The sequence below is a fragment of the Peromyscus maniculatus genome, chromosome 14 (assembly GCF_049852395.1).
Source record: "Peromyscus maniculatus bairdii isolate BWxNUB_F1_BW_parent chromosome 14, HU_Pman_BW_mat_3.1, whole genome shotgun sequence".
Taxonomy (NCBI): Eukaryota; Metazoa; Chordata; class Mammalia; order Rodentia; family Cricetidae; genus Peromyscus; species Peromyscus maniculatus.
The window spans coordinates 58,865,120-58,889,846 of NC_134865.1; the positions used below are offsets into that span (position 1 = coordinate 58,865,120).

General features: G+C 51.6%; 1 protein-coding gene across 1 annotated transcript in view; it reads left to right on the plus strand.

Moving 5' to 3' along the window:
- The first annotated feature begins 5,925 nt into the window (after positions 1–5,925).
- Positions 5,926–24,727, plus strand: part of Esrrb (estrogen related receptor beta) — a 166,328-nt gene continuing 147,526 nt past the window's right edge. The window contains exon 1 of the mRNA XM_006990303.4: positions 5,926–6,097. Coding sequence (XP_006990365.1) covers positions 6,096–6,097 — 2 coding nt within the window. The 5' untranslated portion in view covers positions 5,926–6,095. The remainder of the gene's footprint in view (positions 6,098–24,727) is intronic.

Below are 24,727 nucleotides of genomic sequence, written 5' to 3' on the forward strand. Positions count from 1 at the left end.
GGATCCTGAGAGCAGAAATTAGATGGGGAAGATGCCCCATTTGAGCTGGGCCGTGGAAAATAACTAGAAGTCGGGTAAAGGATGAGGGAGAGTGGAGCTGGGATTGCACGTGATGAGGATAGATGTTGCTTGACTGTTAGACCACAGGCGAGTCTTCGGTGTTGATGTGATGGAAGAATCTAGGAGAGGCCACTCAAGTCCGAAACTTCCCATGCGTTGACTTGGCCACAAGCTGCATTGCATCCCTTGACTTTGTGATCTGGTGCTTTCTCCCTCCCCTAAGAAGACCGTGGAATTCCAATGATGACAGGTGTGCCAAACTGCTAGACCCGGTGAGTTCCCTGAAAAATGGGACCCCTGGTCAAGTGATATCATGGGTCCCAGAGTGGGCATCTGTATCATTAGGAAAACCCTTTCTCAAGATACCCTTTAGAAGAGTTCATACTGCCCTTGCCCATTCTTCTCCTACGCCAGCCGTGACCGGCATGGAGCTTTTTGACTCCTACCCATAATGCCATGCTACCCCACGTTGTCTGGAATGATGCCTGGAAAAGAGGAGGCCAGCAGCAATCCCCCACCCCCAGGGAACCTTGTCCTTGTGTTTAAAGCCAGTGTACCACCGTGGCCGCTCCCAGTCTCCCATGTCCCAGCGCGAGATGATTAATGGCAAAGCTGCATCACTGTGTTGTATTTAAGTCTGTCCCCAAGCAGATAGATTGTCTCTGCAGATAAAGTGCTCCTGGGCCCTCCCTGGACTGTGGCTCCTGGCTCACTCCTCCCTCTGGGTTGGCAGCCTGCTACAGGGAACTCTGAAAGGTAAATGAATTGATAAGGCAGCGGGGGCAGGGAACAGGCTGTATCTTCAGTGGCTCTTGTAAACAGTATAAAGTCACCTTGATGTGCCAGGACTAACGACACAGGAGTTGGGTGGCACGGAGCCAGTATAGGGCCACGCATCCCTAAGGCAGAAGGAGCCACAGGGGGTGGGGTGGGGGAGCGTCTCCCTGCCTGTGTCCTCTCCTCACAGTGACACGCTCTCGCTCTGTCTCCCAGGGCTCCACTTCGCTGTCTATTCTGTAGAGTGGCATTGTTTGTCCAACCTGCCCCCTAAATGATGATGAAACCCTAACTTCCAATGCTTGTGGCTATGACCTTTTTAGGAAATGGGGTCTTTGAGAATGATCACATTAGGACGAAGTCCTCCGACCAGTGTCTTTACAGAAAGGAGCAATTGAGACACTGCGCCAGAGAGGCACACATGGACTAGGACACATAGCTGCCTTTGCAAGCCAAGGATACCGAAGATGGCCAGCAAGCCTCTAAAATTCAGGGGAGGCCATGGAACAGGTGCCCTCACAGCCTCAAAGGGAGGCAACCCTGCACTGATCTTGGGTTTCTAGAACAAGTCAGTAAATTTCTCTTGTTCTAAGCCAACGTAGTTTGGGGCACATTATTAGCCAAGCCTTTGCAAACCAATTCAGAGCAGTAATCCTTCCTGCAGGTGTGTGGGGAGGAAGGGACGAGGAGAGCCCCATGACGTAGCCACGCTAGGTCAGGAGTTCAGTTATTGAATGTAAAATCTGGGAGGCTCACCCCAGACATGGGTAAGAACTGGGGTGGCAGGAGACAGAGAAATCATGCAAAACACATGCCTGCAATGGGGCCATAGCCACATGGGTTTAGGAGATTAGGGGGAGGCTCACACGCTGCATCTCTCTCTCTCTCTCTCTCTCTCTCTCTCTCTCTCTCTCTCTCTCTCTCTCTCTCTCTCTCTCTCTCTGTTTTTCAAGACAGGGTTTCTCTGTGTAGCTTTGGAGCCTGTCCTGGAACTCACTCTGTAGACCAGGCTGGCCTCGAACTCACAGAGATCCACCTGCCTCTGCCTCCCGAGTGCTGGGATTAAAGACGTGCACCACCGCCGCCTGACTTCGCTGCATGATTCTTTACATATGAAATTCTCAGACTGGGAAATCCACAGAAACCGAAAGAAGAGCATCTTACCAGAGGCTGAGGTCCCCAAAGGTTAAAGAGAAATCGATTTCTTTTGCTTAAGCCACCCATTTGGTGGTGCTGCACTGGAGTGGCCCTTGCAGCCTAATGAGGCGGGTGGGGAAATGGAGGCAGCCGTCTAGTGTGGGGAGGCTTCTTTGGGGGTGCTGTGCATGTTCTGGAAATAGATATGCAGTGATACTCCTTGTGCAATGTGTGGATGAGCTTACCACGCTCAAGTGTATGCTTCAAAATAGTGCACTTATGTGAAAGTGTACTGCGTACTAAAAGCAAACCACTCCGGGGAAGGGACTCTCGAGAAGACCTCAGGAGATCGCGTCTCTTTTGAAGGAGAAGAAGCCTCCACTCTCACGGAGCAAGGTAGGTGATTGGGTTGCGGTTTCTATTTTTGTTTTGTCTCTATGTGTGGGGGGTGGGGGGGGGATGCATGTGCACAGAGTACATGTGAAGGTCAGAGGGCAACCCTGGGTGTGTCCTCGGGCATCCTTACCTTCTGTTGGAGGCAGGATCTCTCACTGGCCCGGGACATTGCCACATGGGACACACTAGCTGGGCTGCTTCCAAGGATCCGCTTGTCCCCGTCACTTGTCTGTCACTGGGATCATAGCTGTGCATCACCACATCTGGCTTTTCACATGGGTTCTGGGGACCTGGACGCAGGTTATCACGTCTGCAAGGCCAGCCCTGTCCCAAATGAGCCACCTTTCCAGCCTGAGGTTTTAGAAATATGTACTTGTGTATTAGGGGGTGCTACAGCACGTGTATACAGGTCAGAGGACAACTTTCGGGAGCTGATTCTCTTCTTCAGCCACGTGGGGTCTGGGGATCGAAGTCAGCTCATCAGGCTTGGAGACAGACACACTTCCCTGACAAGCCATCTCTCTGGCACTGGCGTTTCCTGTTCTAAAGCAATGTTGTGACTGACTTCTGGATGGGAAGTTCAAGGAGGTGGAGGATCCTCAACTCTTCAGGGATCCTAGGACACTCAGAGTGGAGCATTTCTGGATAAAGGGATGAGGTATTGGGGAGGGGTGGGTGTGTAAGGAACCTGGCTGTTGGGGTGGCAGGTAAAGTCACAGGGAAAAATCCAGGGTCTTTGGGGGCTTTTTTGCTTTTCTTTTTCCCCTGCCGGTGGGTGAACACACTAAAACTCTAAAAGTCCTCGGTCTTCTCTTCCTGACCTCTGACCTCTGGTCAGGAGCTACGTGGGCCAGAGCCCTTGTCATCGGCCTGTCCTACCAATGCTACTCCTAGCTTTTTGGAAAGAACTGAAGAAAGGAGGAGGAAGGTGGTGAAGATGGGCAGGGGCCATATCCAGAAGGAGCACAGAGATGCATGTGGGTAATGTAGATACCCCGAGTATTCATACAAGACACTCCATTTCCCAGGCACTGTCCTGCACATCCTCTTAGACTGTCATTTTATTCTTATGAGTTTTGTGAGTTAGACATTTGGGGTTTCCAGTTGCAAATAAGGAAGTCGAGGCTCAGAGCAGTCAGGGATATGAGTTGAGTTTCCTAGTAATAGATGGACGAGGAAAGAATTCAGCACAACCAGTCAGTTGATGGGCTGGTGTATGGGAATAGGTGACCCGCTGGTGGCAGGGGACAGGCTTCATGATGGAGTGGTGAGCCTCTTGAGAGCCGAGCCCAGTGGTCTCCCATGATGATAACCAGCATTCAAAAGGATGCTGTATGTTATCATATTGTCACTGGGGTCCCCACCCCTCCGCCGCCTCACATACCCATGGGGCAGCTCAAATGGATGGCTCCAAGGTCGGGTTCGTTAGAAGAGGTAAGACTGAGACTGGACCAGTTCAGAAATCAGCCTAGGGATGACAGTCAAAACCAGGATTTCATGAGGCTCTCTAAGCAAATTCTGGAGGTACATGTTCAACCCCTTTATTGTGCATTTGGATCAGAGCAGGCACTACACCTGGGTCGGGGGAAGCCCGGGAGGACTGTGGCCACAGAGATAAATGCACACACACACACACACACACACACACACACACACACACACACACACACACACACACAGCTCTCCTCCAGGAAGCAGTGAGGGGTCAGTGAGAAGCCAGACAGCAGCTGTAGAGTGCATAGAGAAAGGCGATTATGAAGGGAAGGCCTCAGTCTGCAGCCCAAGAGGGGTTTTCCCCAGGAAGGCGCCTGGTGGGGAATGTGTACCAAGTGCCTCTGAATCCTGTCGTCAGCAGGGACCCCTCCCAAGTCCCACCTCTGCAGGGCTCTCTGCCTTCCCAGCAGCAACATTTGCAAGCTGCTCTGTATATGGCCAGGCTGGTTAGAGGGATGCACTCGGTGGCTGCTAGCCACACTGGCCTGGCACCCAGGCAAACCGGGTTCTTGGACAGAACCATACATTAACGATGGACACATCAGACCGATTCTCCTAAAGTCCCTGTCCCTATCCTCTACTTTCCCAGGGGCAGTCTCATGAAACACATGCTTCCGACATCCCAGAAGAATGACTCCCAGTGTCTTGGGTACCATTCATTCACTCATTCATTCATTCACTCATACACTCATTCACTCATTTGCTCACTCACTCATTCACTCATACACTCATTCATCCATTTATTTAGTCAGCCAGCAAGTCCACAATCAGGACATCTTGCTATGTATCAGTTACCATGGTAACCCTGGGTCACAAAGGTGACTAAGACAAACACTGTCTTTACCTTCATGAAGCTTTGCTCCACTGGCAGGCTGCAACAAGGGTATCTGAGATCCTACAGGTCACCAAGGTCTTTGACTTTAACAGTTTGGGTACCACATATCCTGTGGTTCCTGCTAGGGAGGGAAGAAGTGGTTCTAACAGAGAGAGATGGAGCAACGTCTTCCTTAAGAAAAAATGATCAGCAAGTTTGAAGGGTTTTATTATGTCCCTTCTATACCAGCACAGGCTGGCTCCATGACCCCCTTGAAGGGGAACCTTGTAAGGATGGCACTGTGCCCAACTGAGCATACACAAGTAACTCCAATAGCTGAGGCCCATAGCCCTCCCTGCGTGATCAAGCCCTATCACTGCCCTTCCGTCACGATGCTACCATTCGGGAAACTTCATCCCCTTGTTTAGCTGCTGGATACGGACTGACCTGTCCCAGGAAGGCTTGGGTCAACCCCGTAGAAACTGGAGCAGGGGTGTTCTTTAAAGACCCTTTAGTGACCCCAAAGAGTGCTCATTTTCCGGAAGAAACCTTTGCAGCGCTTGGCCTCCTAAGAAATCTTTCTGGAAAAAAGAGGCACCAGTAGCCCCCACGGTGGCATTCATGGAGAATGCCACCTGCCTTTGCAAGAGGGCACAGCTGGATCCAGCTTCTTCCCGGGCTCCTTACCTGGTAACACATTCTCTCTACCCAATAGGGGCCTTCCGCCTGGCCCAGCCAGTCCCTCTGGCCCTCGGAGCTAGGGGAGCCGCACACCCTCCCTGCCTCCTGATCTGGCAGGGGGAATGGAAACTTTCGTGGAAAGCACTTGAGCTGACGAATGCTCCCAAGTCAGAATGTTGACTACTCAGGCCCTGACAACCAGGGCTCAGGATGGGGGTGGGGAGGGTTTCGGGGGAGCTCTCCTTCACAGGGTCAGGACCTCCTTCAGGCTCCTCCCACCCTTTCCACAGACCCGTACTCACCAGCTCTGTGGAACCCAGAGTGAGCTGGCCCCTCAAGAAGCCATTGTCTCCCACACTCCCACAGTACTCAGCAAGCCCGGTCCTCCCCCTTCGCCAATACATGTCACGTCCTCCTTTCCCGTGCCCCATAGGTGGCTACGAGGCTTGCATGGGGCTCCGAGGAGTTGGACGTCCAGAGGTTTTTGCTGTTTTGCTTGAGACCTGGTTATGGTTGTGGGATTTTTTTTTTTTTTCTGTCAGCTGCCTGTTATATCAATCACGGAGTCGGGATCTATTTATAGGTTGGGAGTACTGTGTCCTTAGTCACAAAGAGACACAGACAGGGGACTGTCAGCTGGTGTCGGAGGAGCCAAGCCACGAGTCATCAGCGTCTGGAACACCTGAGGGTAACCGGTCCTCACTCCTGGCAGCCCCGTCCTCTAGCCAGCCCCACCATGTAAGTAAGCTAACTTCTGTCACTCCTCCCTGGACTGCCCTGTGCCTCCTGTCCCTCTCCCTACACACCCTCCTTCTCTCCCCTGCGCTCGCTCTCTCTTTTTAATGGATAAAAATATCTCCCCACGCCTGTTCTTTCATCCTGATTTCCGTGCACTAAAGCATCCATCCCTGCGTGGCCGAGAGGTAAATGCTGCCTCTCTCTGACTGTCATGAGAAGGTCAGAGGGTCTCCACGTGGCTGGGTGGGATGGTTACCCGAACTCATTTGGAATCGGTGGGCTCCCTTTGGTTTTTATTTGTTTTTCGTGGAGAGAAAGTCAGTAAATCAAAAGGGCAAAGCAAAGTTCACACGCGGCTCAGTGGGGTGGTTATGTCTCCCAGCGTGAAAACTTTCATTTGTTGGCAGCTCCAGCATTTGGTGAGCCAGCGAGGTGACGGGAGGGGGGGAGGCTGGCTTCTCAGGGGTTTTCAGGGTGATGATGGAGGGGTGCTGACAGACCCGGGGGGGCACCCTGGGAGCTTTCAGGTTCAGCTAGAGTCATGGCAGTGCCAATAACTATCTTATTTCCAGCACCTCCAAGGAAAGGGGACATCCTCCCGCCTCCACCCCAGCCTTCACAGAGTGATTCTGTTTTGCGAAGTGGAGGTGGAAGCTGTCAACCCTTTCCTTGCTGGCTTGGGCTGACTCCATTGCTGGGTGCGTTTTTCTCAACTCTGGAAGGAGTTGGGGAACTTGGGTTAGGAAGAAAAAGTATCTGACGGCGATAACGCCAGGTGTCGGGGGCTTCGCGCCTTTTGTTGGGGTGGAAAAAGATACCAGTTTTGTCAAAGCTGGGCTCGGTGCACACGAGGTGGGTTGACTCTGCATATCAGGTGGCTCTGGAGCATCCACGCCCCCCACCTCCCGCCCCCACCCCCACCCCACCACTGGCCTGAGTCTTCTCTGCCTGCCATGAGCTTCACAGGGAGCCTTGGAACTGTAGTTTCTAGATACTTCTGGTCATATTAACCAGAATTCTTGCATTTGGGGAGATTGGCTTTACAGCATTTCTGGAAGAGAAGGCCTTAAACTTAAAACAAAACAAAACAAACAAACAAACAAAAAACTATGTGTTGGTATTTAATGTACACTATGTACAACTTTTTAAACAGACTTCATTCTTTTTACAATGAGTTTCTATTTGCTTATGCATTGGTTACCAGATGCTATATTGCTAAGGACTACTTCTAGATTGGTTTAGGGAAACAGTATCCGAACAAAAAAAACCAATCCTTACTTCCATTTAAAAGCATTAAACAAAGCAAGTCAGCCTGAATTGTTTTTGATTACAAGCAGAATAGGTCTGTCAGCAAAACTGTTGATGAAAGTTAAATAACATGCAGCCTCACACATATGCTTCCAGGGGCAATTCGAGCTCATTTTCATTTTAACTTTCCGTCTTCTTGGCTCCTTATTTCTACCTGCACTTTGTGTTGGGTTATTAATATCTTTAATTCGCTGTTGTTGGGGAAGGAATGGGATCAGGAAGGCAAAAGAAAGGAGAAGGTGAATTCTACAATGTTCACCAGTGGAAAAACACAGAACTGAAGGAGGTGGCCCGGTGTGGTGGCACACGCCTTTAATCCTAGCACTCTGGAGGTAGAAGCAGGTGGTTCTCTGTGGGTTCGAGGCCAGCCTGGTTTACAGAGTGTTTTCTGGGACAGCCAAGGGCCACTTAGAGAGCCTCTGTCCCAAAGAGTGAGAAAAAGAAAAGAAAGGAAGGAAGGAAGGAAGGAAGGAAGGAAGGAAGGAAGAAAGAAAGAAAGAAAGAAAGAAAGAAAGAAAGAAAGAAAGAAAGAAAGAAAGAAAGAAAGAAAGAAAGAAAGAAAGAAAGTGGGTGAATGTCATTGTTTAAGATCTAGTATCAAAATCATGTCCAAGAACCCAAGGAAGGGGAAGCTGGGTATACTGTCCGTGTCAGGTTATTGTTATTTCCTATTCCAAGGTCTCTGTTTGACAAACCAATCCTGCTAAGCTTTCCCTGCAATGTGCTGGGGTGGGATTTTGTGGGTTGTTGTTAATTAAGGCTCGTGTGAATCAAGTGATTGAGACGTTGTGCACAGAAATGAGAGTGGTCCACTGTTTGCCAAGCTGAACTTTCCGGTCTTTCTGAGCTCGGTGACTTCTAACAGGAAGCCTGACAGTTTTTAACATTTTAGCACAGGAGCCAATCCTTTCCTCCCCACCAGCCCCCTCCCCCATGTGCACACTGAGGACTGTCTGGGGGGCACTCGTGACTAAGGTAATGGGGAAGAGTCTTGTGTTCTTGTTAGCGTTCACTGTCCAGAGGGGAGAGCGTTTGTTGAAACACTTAAAACAATCCACCCTTTCCCTTGACCTGAAGATATGTTCAGACGGGCTGGGGCTTGCTGGGTAGCATGATGGAGACCTCGGCTTTGATGTAGGATGTGTTTTTCCCCCCCCCCCCCCGTTGGCTTCCCTTTGGGGATGCTGTTGGGGGGAACTTCAGGACATTTGCATACAGCCTCTGATTACTTACTTTCTGCTTCAATAACCAGTAATTTTATGTGGTCCGAGCTCCCATCAGACTCATTTTCCCCCCTAACTGATTTCTTACATGCAATTGGTCACGGAGCCGTCTGTGACTTCATGTGGGCAGACTCTAACACCATCCCTGGCATCATCACCGCCCGTCTCTGTGTGGGTCAACAAGCCCTTGCCCATGTGAGTGCGCCGCGGTTTCCTGTGCCCTCCCTCCATGGAGCATGCAGGAATCCATTCTGACCTCTTCCCAAACTGGGGACAACGGGGCCAACGAGCAGGTGCTTTGGAATGCTACAGGCTCAGGTGCAGGGCCGTCAATCTCCAGGAAGAAGGGATGGCAAATGCCAGAAAGTACTCCCCTGATTCCAACAATTCCGGGGAGTTGAGGCCTCTCCAAGTACCCCATGAATAAAACTGGCAGCTGGCAGGAGCTTTAAACCAAAGACCATGGGGTAGCTCTTTCTCCCCACCACTGCGGTCCCACAGAATCTCTGTCCATCTCTTTATCTCTATTTTCACAATTCATTATCTATCCCCTATTTTTTTTTTTGCCATCCTCCATCCCCCCCCCATCCCTTCCCTTTCCTGAAAACACATTTCTATCTGGCACAGAAAATAAACTCAGATTGTGGGTAGTTATGTTAATCTAATTCAATCCTCCGAGGGTTAAGAGTGAAATTCTGATAGTAGAGCTGTTGAGGGCTTTTTTGTTAATGGCTTGGGGATTACATCGAGTTAAAGGCTCATTTCCTAATCAAACAGAGAGGGAGAGAGTGATTCCGAATATTTATGAGTCTCCCAGTGAGAGTTTAAACTTTCAACTCCAAAAGCTGGGTTTCTGCGGGAGGAAAGAGTTAAAACCCCTCAGGGCTGCTGGGGAAAAAAAAAAAATTAAACCAGTTAAGTCATCAGCATTTCCAGGCAGCTGGAGAACTTCTGGGCTCTTCAAAGTGGAAGGTGGGGTGGAGTTGTGGGGAGGGGGAGCGGGGTTCACAGAGTGAAAATGGAAACTGGGGCCAGAGCCAGCTGAAGGGTTCCGACAGAACCCCAGGGCAGGCTGGACTGCTCAGTCCTCCAGGGGCTCGGAGGAGCTCAGCGACTCTGGATTCTCAAATCAATCTCTTCCTCTCTTCTGGAGGTAAGAGTAAGAGACAGGAGAATGGCTCTATTTGCCAGCCAGCATCCTGAGAGTTCCTCTTGTTCCCCTAGGCAGCGCGGAGGATCAGCATCTTGCCCTGTCCCTGGAACAGGGGCTTCCTCATCAGCCAGTGCCTGTGATCTCCAGTTGGGCCCTGTTGCTTGGTTCTCCCCTTCTTCCCCCCTCCCCCAGGCCCTCCAAGCCTCTCTGGCTCCCTGTACCAGGTGAAGGCAGGTAGAGAACGCCCTGATCTCCAGCCTGAGAAAGTCAGGAACAACTTGGCCAAGGTTGCATCATATCAAGGTCAAGCTGAGGTCAGGTGTCCAAGCCCAGGCAAGGCTCCTTAGCATCTCTCTGTTGGTTCTCTGGAGCTCGGTAAAGGAAGGAGAAGGCAGAGCCACGTGACTGCTGAACAAACCCTGGGTCCCTCCTGTGAGGTTTCCTTCTCAAGTCCCTGATATGGGCATTCTATGACATTGTCTTTTCCTCTGTCACCAACCAGTTTGGACGTTTCCTGTTTCCTTAACTTGGATTCCCTGACACTCCTCTTTTCTGAGGACAGCTGACTTGCTTCCTGTGGGATTTTTGAGCCGCTGTCTCCAGGGTCCTGGGCACTGATTTCTCTTAATGCTTCATGTGTGGTGGCCCGTGAGTCTTATTCAGGTGGTCCTCATGTACCCTCAGCACCTTTCCTGTGAAGTCTTCCTCTTCTTGGGGCATTCACTCTCCATGACTCCCGTCACTAATGCACTCAGGTCCAGTGGGATGACTGTCATATGCGACCACATCACTAGACCTGGAACATCTATGCCTCTGCTAACAGTTTGGAGCTACCGTTAACAGCACATGCCCAGACTCAGACAGCTAGGACTCCAACGCCGCCAACCGCCTTTCTCAGTGTGAGACTGGGGTTGCTGGACCCACATGGTCTCACTTACCCCCTTTCCTTGGGATTGAATCTGCCTCCCAGGGAAGACAAATTGCTCAAGATCTGTCCAAACAATGTATACATCTTTTTTTGAGCTCAGTCCAGAGCCCTGGCGTCTGCACATCTTGGGATTTAGCCCCAAGCATGGATTGTACATCTCCACAAAGAGCTGCTTTACCTGGTGTGTGGTTAAATGGAGTCTTGAGTCAGCAACCCTTCAGCTGTCCCTCTAGTAAACACCCCACTGGGAGCAGAGCTCAGGGGGTCTGGTGCCCTTGGACCTGAAAAGAACTTGGGGTTCTAAGCCACGGTGAGAGAGCATGGACCTGGGGTAACATTGCTCAGTCAGGGACAGGTCTGATGCTCCAGAAATCCATTTTGTCCACCCCCTGGGCCCTGGTTCGTATGCCGGTGAGAAGTGTGGTCCTTGGGTCTCAAGACCCTCCTGCATCCTTCTCTGTTCCTGCTTCTCGGAGGCTGGTTTCCGGTGTTACATACAGAGCAGGCCGGGTAAGCCTGGGTAAGGCCAGCACTCCTATGACCACAGGGCTTCTCTTGGTAGGACTGCCTTAACAGACAGACTCTAGAGCCAAGTGGGTACCGCTCTAGATTCTCCAAGGGTTGTCTTCTTGTGTGATGCTGCCATCCCCAGAGCTCTGGATAGGTCTCTGTGTGGGGACTCCCTGTACCCCAGAGCAGTGGGCTCTGCTCTTCCTTCCCACTGAAAAGCCCTCTATTGGCTGGTTGAAGTGGGAAGTCTTGACCTGGAAGCACAATGCCACCCAAACTTGCAATATGACCTGGGTTCTCCCTCCCTCCTGCTCTCTGCCCTAGTAGCAGAGGTAACTGCCAAGGAAACATCTCAATTGTCACGCCTCCCTTTCAGCCTCCCTATTGAAGACCCGGAGTACCTGGTACCGTGCCCAGCACACAGTAAATGTTCAATGAACGCATTCGAATGAATTACAGAATCTCTCCCCTCAAGGCGGATTACAGGAAGAGTGAATTGAAGCGTTGATCATCCACCTAGAGCCGTGGTTCCCAACCTCCCCAATGCTGCGGCCCTTTAATACAGTTCCTCGTGTGGTGACCCCCAACCATAAAATCATTTCCTTGCTACTTCATAACTGTAATCTCGCTACTGTTATGAATCGTAATGTAAATATTTGATATGCGACCCCTGTGGGGTTGTGGCCCACAGGTTGAGAACTGCTGATCTACATGACCAACTGCAGCAGCTCATGAACCACTGACCATGGTCCTGGCTCCAGCCCCTTCCCTTTCCTTCTTCACTTCAGAGAGAGAGAGAGAGAGAGAGATAGAGAGAGAGAGAGAGAGAGAGAGAGAGAGAGAGAGAGAGAGAGAGAGAGAGAGAGAGAACCAGCTTTTCCCCAGGAATTTTATATCAGGTTTAACTGCTGACCTGGTGCGTCTCCTCCACCTCTTCCTCTGCTTTGTCAGGCTCTCTCCTCTCCCCTTTCTCAACAGTACCTGCCTCCGCGGGCTGTTCAGACTCTGTCAGGCCTGTTCGGGTCCCAGGGGTACACATAAGAGGGAGCCCTTCTCTCTGAAGCCTTGCAGAGTGTCTGCTTCCATTAGCACAGACAAGGCCTTTGAAAGGTGGTGGGCCACGGGCATCATTCCAGGCACTGGATGCCCCCAACACACACACACACACACACACACACACACACACACACACACACACACAACCCCAGAACAGCATCCCTGCAACTGTGGGGGAAGATGGGGTGCAGAACCCTGGGCCACTGAGGGTTAATGATGGCAGTGAAGAGCCTGGGCATCTCTTGGGGAGCGGTGGCTGGCTGCGGCAATTGATTAGCTTGGGCTAGTGATCTTGCTAGTAATATTCTGGAGTAAAAATTCTTGCTGATGAGGCTCTGTACGTGGATGTGTGAGTATGTTAGGGTTTCCGACGAGGAAGGGACAGGATAAGACAGCCCAGGGTGGGTTGCTTTTGTGCCAGTCTCAGGCAGAGCCCCCCTGCCCCTTGTATTTGTGAGGTCAGGTAACAACTGCGTGCTTGGTGTATGCACAACTCAGTTTGGGGGAGCAGGCCGAAGAGGTGCACAGCATGTTATTGTTGTTGTTTTTACCTTTTCTTTGTGGCCTCCTGGGAAATTATATGATATTCAAAGGACACTGAAGGGCTGAAATGATGCGGAGTGGATAGTGACATCATTCATAGTTCCAGAACTACAGAGATGGTAACGGGGGGGGGGGTCCCTGGGGCTTGTTGGCCAGCTAGCCTAACCTAATCAGTGAGTCCCAGGCTAATGAGGAACTAATGAGGAACTGTTTCCAGAAACAAGGTGAATGGCACTCTTGATCAACATAAACACACACACACACACACACACACACACACACTCACTCACTCACTCACACGCATATTCACAGCATTGTTGAACACTCGTGCCAGCTGGAGAGAGGCCCTGGGTCCGTGGGAACACAGGTGCTCACCCATTCCAGAATGCGGCTCCCTTGCTTGTGAGAGGAGGTCGGGCAGGAGGTCACCTGGGCTCTCTAGCTTCAGGTGGTTCATGTTGAGAAGGACAGTCCTGATGAACCTGTGCTTGTAACACAGCCAGTCACGGTAGGTCAACTAGCCCGTGTCCCTGTCGTCCGAAGCCGTGGACCCAGATGTGGCATTGCCTGGGCCTTGTGGATTACCTATCATTTTTCTTGGCTTGCTTTTCTCCCCGCTCCGCTCATAGCCCGCTCTCGTTCAGCACCCTGGAAAACTGCTAGGAAAACTGTTCAGGACTGCTTGTCCAAACCCATAGATCCAAACGTTTGAATATTTGTCTTTAAGTTCACAGAGGCTATAGTTCTGTGGCTTGATGGGCCTCATTTCTCCCCCACCCACCGACCCACCCAGTAGCACCCATGCTTCCTCACACCTGGAGAGGTCCCCACACCAGCTTCCCATCTACTAGCCGTCCTTGGCCAGCAGCTGAATGAAGGGACAGAGTGGCGTTTCAGGAGGGAACTTAGTCAGCCCTCGGGGACATCAGCAAGTCTGAGCTTCTCCATAGGATGCTTTCTTGGCCTGCCGATTGGGGCTGGTCTCTGCTTTGAATCTTCTAAGAGTGGTGAGAAACTAAAAAAGTCAGAGAAGAAACAGCCCCTACAAGCGGGAGCACGTAACAGTTTGGGATTAACCTATCTCCCTATACCGTGGCCTCTGAGGCGATATTTGGGTAATCAGTGAATCCCAGGCTAATTCAGAGCCACACAAGGCTGTCAACGTTAGGTTTTATTGTCCACTGGACACAAGCTAAAGTCACCCGAGGAGGAGGGAACCTCCACTGAACACTTGCCTACAACAGACTGGCCTGTGACCACGTCTTGCTGATTAATGCATTACGGGGGTCGCCATCCCTAGGCAGGTGGGCTTGGGCCATGGTAAGAAAACTCCCTGGTGGTGAGCCAGTAAGCAGGGCTCCTCTGTGGTTTCTACGAAAGTTCCTGCCTTGACTCAGTGGTGCATTGTGCCCTGGCAGTGACCTGGAAGTATAGACCAAGGAAACCCTTCCCTCCCCCAGGTTGTTTTCTGTCCGAGTTTTATCACAGTGACAGGAAACGACCTGGGACCAGGGCCTGCCTTACTCATGTTCCACCCGCTGTGATGATAGACCAAGCAGCTACCAGTCTGTCTCACCCCAAGTCTCAACATCTACAGATGGGATGAGGAGAGCACCTCCTCGATAGAGAGCTGAGGACCACAGGAGACACATGAAAGTCCCCTGAGCAGTGCTCACTGGGTACTAAGTTCTTAGAGTCATTGTGGTGGGGAAGGAGATGACATGTTGACTGCTCTAATCAATTTCCGGGACCCCTTGCAAGAAAGGCGGAAAGAAGCTTTCAAACTCCCTACATTCCTTCCAGAATCTTCCTGGTCACTTTATGAAGATCAGGGAAAGTGCTACTGTTGAGATGGTTTCAAGACATGCCTGGTTCTGCACTGCGCATGGCAGTGTGCACTGGAGGACTTCGCATGGCAGTGTGCACTGGAGGACTGTGCATGGCAGTGTGCACTGGAGGACTGCGTATGGCAGTGTGTGCACTGGAGGACTGTGCATGGCAGTGTGTGCACTGGAGGACTGCGTATGGCAGTGTGTGCATTGGAGGACTGTGCATGGCAGTGTGTGCACTGGAGGACTGTGCATGGCAGTGTGCACTGGAGGACTGTGCACGGCAGTGTGTGCACTGGAGGACTGTGCATGGCAGTGTGTGCACTGGAGGACTGTGCATGGCAGTGTGCACTGGAGGACTATGCATGGCAGTGTGTGCACTGGAGGACTGTGCATGGCAGTGTGTGCACTGGAGGACTGCGTATGGCAGTGTGTGCACTAGAGGACTGCACATGGCAGTATGTGCACTGGAGGACTGTGCATGGCAGTGTGCACTGGAGGACTGTGCACGGCAGTGTGCGCACTGGAGGACTGTGCACGGCAGTGTGCGCACTGGAGGACTGTGCGTGGCAGTGTGCACTGGAGGACTGTGCGTGGCAGTGTGTGCACTGAGGACTGTGCATGGCAGTGTGCACTGGAGGACTGTGCATGGCAGTGTGTGCACTGAGGACTGTGCATGGCAGTGTGCACTGGAGGACTGTGCATGGCAGTGTGTGCACTGGAGGACTGTGCGTGGCAGTGTGTGCACTGGAGGACTGTGCGTGGCAGTGTGCACTGGAGGACTGTGCGTGGCAGTGTGTGCACTGGAGGACTGTGCGTGGCAGTGTGCACTGGAGGACTGTGCGTGGCAGTGTGTGCACTGGAGGACTGTGCGTGGCAGTGTGCACTGGAGGACTGTGCATGGCAGTGTGTGCACTGAGGACTGTGCATGGCAGTGTGCACTGGAGGACTGTGCGTGGCAGTGTGCACTGGAGGACTGTGCGTGGCAGTGTGCACTGAAGGACTGTGCGTGGCAGTGTGCACTGGAGGACTGTGCATGGCAGTGTGCACTGAAGCTGTGTGCATGTGCACAGTTACCTTTTTTTACCATAGCTTTTCTTGTGTTTTGAAATTATAACACACTCACCTCATGTCTCCCTTTCCTCTCTCCAACCATCCCCACCCCCCATTTGCTCTCTTTCAAAATCACGGCTCCTTTGCTTTAGTTGTTGTTGTATACATACACACAGACATAGATATTCCTAAATATATACATATAACCTGCTCGGTCCGTATAGTGTTACTTGTATGAGTTCCGTTCTAACCACTTGGTCTTGGATGACTCTTAAATATGGAACTATGTATGGGGTGAATGATTGGATTGAGAGATGCCTAGATTACTAAAGGTACATCTGTGTGAGCATTTCCAAAGACACCAGATCATGGGGGCTTTGACCTAACCAATGGCTTAATGCATTGCTAGAATCACAATCTGGATAGACTGTTGGGAAGTTGAATTGCCAGAGGGGTGCCTTTACAGGGGCCCTGGTCCCTTTCTATGACTTCTTTCTGCTTCCTGGCTACCACATGGGGAGCAGCGTGGCACTCCCCAGCCTTCTGCTATGACGCTCTGCCTCTCCAGAGCTCAGAAACAGCAGAGCCAGCCAACGGCCGACTGAGGCCTCTACACCCACGAAGCAAAGCACACCCTTGCTCCCGTGTGTCATTTGTCGGGGATTTTTGTCATGACCAAAGGTCTGGCCAACACAGTGAGCATATCACTATGTGGGGCTTGGGCTGATCTGGCAAAGCTTCTCACCTTTGTGCCAATCTATGCTTCCGCAGGCCATGATATATGGCTGTTGGTGTGTAGCCGTGAAGGCGGCAAACGATTTGCATAAGTTGCCTTGTACGTCTGTGAGTCCAGGTCCCCACAGTGCAGTTTCTGTGGAGGGCCAATTCTGTGAAGAGTAACTAAGGGGGGATTGCTTGTTTCCCACACGTTTGATGGGACATCTTCTGGGAGTACTCTCAACAAGGAAAGAAAAATGGGAACAGGGAAGGGCAATTGCTAGCGCCTAGGGCTGTGGGGTATGGGATTTGTGTATTCCAAGGAACTGCAGAAGAACCGCCATTGCGCTCTTCAGGGAAAATTCCAAAGCCAGGCTTGTGGCCGGCCTGCGTGTCGGTGCGCACGTGTGCACGTTCAGGGTATTGTGGTCAGCCATCCATGACTCTTCTTCCACATCTCAGGCTGAGAGTAATCTGGAAGGAACGTATAATTACTATTTACTCTGGGGCACTCAATTGAGAACACCCTCATGTAATGGCTCGCTAATTCCACCTTCAGCCGCCCATCTGCTGCGGCTCCTTGGGAAGCAGGGAGGAAGCGTCACTTTTAGCTCAGAGGAAGGGATCTGGAGAGGGAAACGAGTTCCTGTGCGTTCAGATGTTGCTCTTGGGCCGCAGATATACACGGATGGCATCTTTCTTGGCAGGCTCTTAGTTCATATCTCTGTTGTTGGGCATGGGCCTTTCACAGTAAGGCCAGCTGTAACTAATGATTAGGCCCTGTTGGACAGTCATACTGATCAGAGAATCGTAGTTTTAAAAACACCTTAGAGACAGGCAGATACCATTTCTACAAAGGTACAAAAATGTGCAAAAGAGGTGGCTCATCATCTAGGGATGAGACAAAAGATGGGCGCAGGGGTGAAAAACACCACCCACAGGAGAGTAGGGCAAACATCTGAGGCATTCTGTACCCACCTCTCAGGGGCACCAGCAGTTTTGGCTTCCCAGACACCTCTTTTGCTGGCTTTCCTGACTTATTTTGGGGAGAGTTTTCTAATCATTTAAGGTGGGGAATGTAGGGAGAGGGAGAGGGAGAGGGAGAGGGAGAGGGAGAGGGAGAGGGAGAGGGAGAGAGAGAGAGAGAGAGAGAGAGAGAGAGAGAGAGAGAGAGAGAGAAACATAAGCGAATACATTATAATTAAACTCATGGAATTTGTTTGCTAAAAATACCAGAAATATTACCTTGAAATGTGACCCTCGACTGCTGTCGCTGGGCACTGTTGTGGAGGCAACCAAGCTGTGTACGGAAATAAAGCTGAGTTTTAGATCACCATGTTGAGCAATCACTTATGTTAGCTTCCAGAAGCTACCGCCTGGTGGCTTGTCCATGCCGCTCATCTCTCTCGGCCTCTGTGTCTTTGTCCGTAGAAAGGAAGTGTGGATGGATGGTCAGCGCCCAAGGACTTCTCTGCACCCTGCTCTGAACGTCTCTGTCTCTCTGAGCAGGGGAGCTCCTGTATCACGGCTATGCTCCAGGGGTAGGGGTTCGGTTGCAGGGATAAGGGACCTACCTCCCAGCAGTGTCTGGATGCGACAGGCACCCAACTGACTTTGCAGGTACCGATGAAGCCATTGCGGTTGTGGCACACTGTGATTCTAGCCCTCAGGAGGCTGTGGAAGGATTTTGTGAGTTTGAGTCCGGCCTGGAGCATGGAGTGAGACCTTGTCTGGGAGAAGAAAAAAAAAAAAAAAAACCAAAGTGCCTGTGGAATAAATGGTACCAGCTTCCCACCCCAATTTCACATAGCTGAACCACAAGTGCTATAGGCCTAGCTAGTTGGACTTAATGCCTTTGGCTTCTTCCCAGTAGACCTTCAGGTCAGGGACAGAGGTTCTTGCTTTCGTGGTTTGAAGGAGAACATCTTTCAGTAATGATATGTAAATTGAGCTGTGTGGAAAAAGCCCGCTCTCGGGTTGGTGAGATGGATCAATGGCTAAAGGCCCTCCTTGCCAGGAAAGCCTGGCAAACTGAGTTCAAGCCCCGAGACTCACGTGAAAGGTGGGAAAAAAGAACCAACTCAATCTACAAGTTGTCCTCTAACTTCCTTACGCTTGCTGTGGCCCGTGTGCCCACGCCGACCGTGGGCACACATTCACACATGCAGTAACCATAATAATAAATTATAGTAGTTAAGAAGAATTGAACAGGAAGTAAATAAGCCTGCTGCACGCCCCGTTTGGGAAGGCTAGCTCCTCCCTGCCATGTCTAGTCTTCACGCCTGCGCTCCCGTGCCTTTCTGGCCCCTCTCTATCTTACTCTATTAAAAGTATTACACTTGGAGACACGCTAAATAAAGAGTCCTCGGAGTAGAGAGCGTGCCTCATCCATTTTCTCTGTCCCTATGTGCCCCTCCGTAAAGATTACCTCCACGTTTTTACTAAATGGCCTTGATTTTTATCATTAATCGCTGAGTGATAATTCCTTTTTCCATGTCTAACTTATTTCTAAAATATTCTCCCTTGGGTCCTGCAGTCTACTTTTACTGGTTTCCGGGCCCCTTTCCCCCCGTCTCTGCCATTTTAGAAGTCTCATCAAGAGATTCCTTCATATGTTGGACCCTTGATCTCCGGCCTCCTCTCTTTCTCCACTGTATTTCCCAGAAGAGCGGCTCTCGTGGTCCGACTTGCGCAGTTCAGGTGGTCCTGGGTCTCTGTCATTTCCATACAGGGCCTGGGGACATGCTTTGTTCTCCAGCCCCTGAAACCTCAGCTTTTCTTGAACCTGCCGTTTTCACGCTGGGGGGTGGGGATGAACCACATCATAAATTCAAAGTCTGAAAATGTCTCTCTTCCTTTTGATCCATATTGTGAGCGTTCGCCGCCGGTACCCACAGCCTCTCCTTCGCCCCGCCCCATCCTCTCCTTCGCCCCGCCCCCATCCTCTCCTTCGCCCCGCCCCATCCTCTCATTCGCCCCGCCCATCCGCTCTCACCCCACCCCAAACTCTCCTTCGTCCCGCCCCCATCCTCTCCTTTGCCCCGCCCCTATCCTCTCCTTCGCCCCACCCCATCCTCTCTCACCCCACCCCATCCTCTCCCTCGCCCCACACCATCCTCGCTCTTCACCCCACCCCATCCTCTCTCTTCACCCCACCCCATTCTCTCCTTTGCCCCGCCCCATCCACTCCTTCGCCCCGCCCCATCCTCTCCTTCGCCCCATCCCATCCTCTCTCTCGCCCCACCCCATACTCTCTCTTCGCCACGCCCCATCCTCTCCTTCGCTCCGCCCCATCCTCTCCTTCGCTCCGCCCCATCCTCTCCTTCGCCCCGCCCCCATCCTCTCCTTCGCCCCGCCCCATCCTCTCTCTCGCCCCACCCCATCCTCTCCTTCGCCCCGCCCCATCCCCTCCTTCGCCCCACCCCTTCCTCTCCTTTGCCCCGCCCCCATCCTCTCTCTCTCTCGCCCCGCCCCATCCTCTCCTTTGCCCCGCCCCATCCTCTCTCTCGCCCCACCCCATCCTCTCTCGCCCCACCCCATCCTCTCTCGCCCCGCCCCATCCTCTCCCTCGCCCCGCCCCATCCTCTCTCGCCCCACCCCATCCTCTCTCGCCCCGCCCCATCCTCTCTCACCCCGCCCCATCCTCTCCTGGAATGAGCTGCGCTGTTTACTTGAGACCTAACCATGACATTTCCTGGAGACATTTCTCTACTGTTCCTTGTTCAGTGCTTCCCTGCTTTCCCGACATCCCCATGCATCCTTTTCTTTAATGATTCTTCTGAGTGTGGGAGAGGGAAAGGCATTTTTTGTTTTGTATGTAACAGTCCTGGCTGTCCTGGAGCTCACTCTGTAGACCAGGCTGGCCTCACACTCTTGGAAATCTCCTGCCTCTGCCTCCCAGGGGAAAGGCATTTTAAAGGAGCTGGGATGTAATGGAAACTTTCCTTGGTTTGTCTAACTTACCTTTGTAAGGACTGGAAGATAGAGGTGTCATGAATGCTCCCATCTTACAGATGGGGAAACTGAGGCACTGAGGTTAAGGGTCTTGTTTAAGGTCTAGCAGGCAGTTACACCATCTAATGTCACGTTGCACTGGTTCCTATAAGACTCAGTATAACAAGAAGCCAATAGAAAACTCTGTGTGTGTGTGTGTGTGTGTGTGTGTGTGTGTGTGTGTGTGTGTATCAGCTTATTTTCTGTTATTTAACCACAGATCGACAAGAAGCACTCAAGGAAGGAAGGGCTTATTTTAGTTTGAAAGCAAACAGTCCGTCATGGTGGAGAAGGAATGTCAGCAGGAACGTGAAGCAGCAGGTCACACGGTACATTCACATCAGGAACCAGTGGAAGATGAACCCTGGTGCTCAGCTCACTTTTCCCCCTTTATCCCCTACTCACTTCGTCTGGGATCCCAGCCCACAGGATCATGTTGCCCTCGTTCAGGGAGCGTCTCCCATCCTCAGTTAAGCCTCTCTAGAAACACCCTCGCAGACTGGACCGTCACTGTGTCTCCCAGGTGACTCCAGATCCAGTCAAGTTGACAGTCAAGACTAACGCGTCATAGTACTGCATCCCAGTAGCCCTGTTGCTGAGGCTTATACATGTTAGGCAAACTTTCTATCATGGAGTTACACTCCCAGCCCTTTTTACTTTTATTTCTTTAAAAAAAAAGTATTACATTTGTTCATTTATTTTGTGTATATGTGTATGTGTGTATGAATGTTGCAGGAGTCAGTTGTATCCTTGAGTCTCAGGGATCAAACTTAGGCAGTTAGGGTTGGCAGCAAGCCCCCCTACCCATGAGCCATCTGGCCAGCCCACTCTCGTTTTATTTTGACGTAAGTTCTTGCTAAGTTGCCCAGGCTAGTCTTGAACTCATTCTATAGCCCAGACAAGTCTTGGACTTTTGATTCCCTCTGCTCAGCCTACCATTTTTGTACCATTGACACAGACACAGAATTTGGTGCAACGGTTTCTTATTTTCATTTTATTTTATTTGAAATGTATCCTATGTTTTCTTTCTCAGCCCCACATGGGCATCAACCTGGAACTCTAGCTGTTACTTCTTCTCCGCATCTTTCTAAGTATTACGTCACAGGTGTTACCATTAAGAAAGTCCCCCTTAACTCTCATTGGCCACTCTCAGAGCCCCACATTTCCACAGATCATTTATTGTGTGTGTTGGTGTATAATGTATGTGTGCATGTATAGGTGTACATGTGGGGGGCAAATTTATTTACTTTTTAGACAGTCTCTCAGTGGCCTAGAGACCTCTGAATAGGCCAGGTCTCTGCCTCCCTGGTGCTGGGATTAAAGGCGTGCGCCACCACCGCCCGGCCCTTGTTTATTTTTTAGACAGTCTCTCAATGGCCTGGAGACCTCTGAATAGGCCAGGTCTCTGCCTCCCTGGTGCTGGGATTAGGGGTGCAAGCCGCCACACTCAACTTCTTTACATGGGTTCTGGGAATCGAACTCAAGACCTTGTGTTTGCAAGCACTTTACTGACCCGACCGTCTCTCCACCACTGAAAATAATTTGCAGTGCCTCCGTGTAACAGCAGGTAGGCCTCCTGGGGAAATGCAGAGCTAATCTGTGAGCTACACTGGAGAATTCAGCAAGTGCCAGTGTTAGGACACTTTCACAGCGCACATGCCCACCAGCATCACCTGCTCTGTGGTGTCCATGCCTTCCCACTCCTTCTCATTCCCATGTGAGACCTTTCCCCCTCCCTCAGTCGTCCAGGGCAACACTCTCCCCTTGGTGTCTCCTGTCTCTTTTCCCCACCCTGCTTTTTTCCCACATTTGATCTTTCCCAAACTTGAGCCTGACGGGCCACCACCTTTCCTAGTACGGATACCAGCACACCTCCCTCCGAGATCTTCTTCTATGGGGACGATCTCCTTGCCTTCTCTGGGCGCCGTCTCTTTTCCCTCTATGTGGGTTGTCTCTTCCTCAGCCCACTACCAGGTTTTCTTAGTGGGTGTCGGGGGGGGGGGGGGGCTCTCTTGCCAAGGCCACAGCACCTGCAGCTGGACTCCTTACCCGCTCTCCTGTGACCTTGATCTCCTCTTGATCCGCCTCCCTTGGCTCTCAAGATGCTAATCACATTCCCAAGGCGAGTCAGACTATCTTCCCACCTTGGATGGAGTCCAACATGTGCTCACCATTTGGGACAAAGTGTTTATCCTCTGTGTCTGACCTTCCACAGACGAGAGTCCACTGGGTTCCTATTGTTCTGCCTTCCTTTTCTCTCCAGGGGTGCTCACAGCCTAAACCCTTCCTCCTGGGCAGTGGGGGCGGGGTAGGGGGTTGGGGGTGGACATGCAGTGGAATCTGCATGGACACAGGGGCGAATCAGTGTTTGGTACCTCCCCCTTCTCCCTAAGTTCAGGTGTCACACTGGAAGCCTCAGGAAGACCAGTGAGGATACTTGGACCATCCAGTGGAGACTTAGTGTCTCCAGCTTGCCCCCATTTCTTCGGGGCTACTGTCCCTGGTTCTCTGGTGTTTTTTATAGTCCCCCCAATCCTGGTCTCACTTTTTGTAGGGAGAGTGCTAAAAATGCTCCAGCAGGGATATGGGACATGGTGGCCCTGCTGTTGCCTCTGAAGCCCCCCAATGCCAACCTGTAGAGCAATAGGTTACCAAAGTAAACTACAGGTTTCTATGGCTTCCCCACTGCGGGCCTGGCCTTGGGCTCCGGTTCTCCAGCCTGGAGCACACCAGGGAAAAGCAGAAGTCTCCTAGCTTCTGGACCCATTGCGAGCTCTGAGGACTCTCCTCAGGCTGACGCAGCAGCCTTTGCCTACTTGGCTTCTTTTCGTCTGCTGGGGTGTATCAGGATCTCTGACGGATGGGTTTGAACAAATACACCTTGGTGGGTTCCGCTGATGCTGCTATTTGGGGAAGGTTCTAAAGAGCTCGGGGAGATGAGTGTCTTAGGTCAGGTTCCCCAGAGCAGGGATTGGTAGGTGTCCTGCCAAAGAGATGTAGTGAGAGCATGGCTTCTGGAGGAACCCCGGGGAAGGGGTAGGGTAGAAAGAAGGGGGGCGGTCAGCCGCCAAGCAAACTCATGGATTTAGCTGTGGTTCAGCCTGCGTGCAGGGATCTCTATGGAACTTCTCATCTCGAGGAGTTGAGATTGGCTAGTTCTACTCCCTAATCAGACAGCGATCAGATTACAGTTGTCCTAATTGAGGGAAGAACCCGTGAGACTCATCTGGACCAACCGGGCACTCCTGATGTCAGATGGAGAGGAAACATTGTGGGGCAGAGGAGCTGAGTGGCGCTCCAACTGTCTCTACACTGGGACAGAGGACGAGAGACGCCCGAGCATGGCCTCTTTTCTTTCGCATCCGCCGGGGCCCCTCTAGAATCTGAATTTCTGAAACTCTCCAGGTTGGCCCAGGTGTGGAGGGAGTCACTCACCTCCTCATGTTTCCACTTCACGAAGAGCCAGAATGTCGATGACCACAAGCCTGGCCTTTGAGCTAGAAATGAATTGGGCAGGAATGTGAGGGGAGAGGTCAGACAGACTTGCTTCAGCTGCCTGTGGCCTGCCTGGCTGCCTCAGGGACAAGGTGGAGAATGTGTCTATGGAGGGCGAGCACACAGGCCTCAAATAGTTACAAAGAACTATGTTGGATGGGGTTCCTTGTGTGTTATTGGCTCTTATCTCCACGTAGTTCCTCGAAATGGGTGGCATCTCCCATGTGCCATCAAGGAAAGGGAGGTTCCCCAGTCTGCCCAGCAGAGAGGGTGGCAGGTCTAGGAAATAGCAAAGACAAGCTTCACACTCAAACTGAGTTCCCTCGGTAGCAACGCTTTCATTAGTGAACTGTAGGTGCGGATACCCAGTTCTTGGGGCACTTTGGGGGAGGGCGGGGGTGGGTCCATGAGAGAGAGCATGCTGCCTCAGTGACTCAAAGTGGTCCAGCTCGTCTCAGTGCCCAGGGCTTGAAGCTTCTTCCTGCCTGAACTCCTCAATCTCTCACACCATCCTCAGGCTGGAGTCTCACCTCCTGCCCTATCCCAAACCAAACCTCTATTGCGTTAGGATACCCCATCTCACCCTTTCCTCACCTACATCCTGGAAGGGATGTAAAGCCCAAGAGCAAAGTGCATTTAGTTCATGTACCCACGCACCTGTTCACAACTGCTCAGATCCACGCCCTGGGGCGGTCACACGTGTTCACTCTGTGTGCCAGCCAGAGGCCTGCTCAGTAGCCCCTTGTCTACCCCCTCAATACCACACACAGGTGTCTTTGCTACCTGCCCTGTGCTCCCAATGCCAAAATTAACAAGAAAACT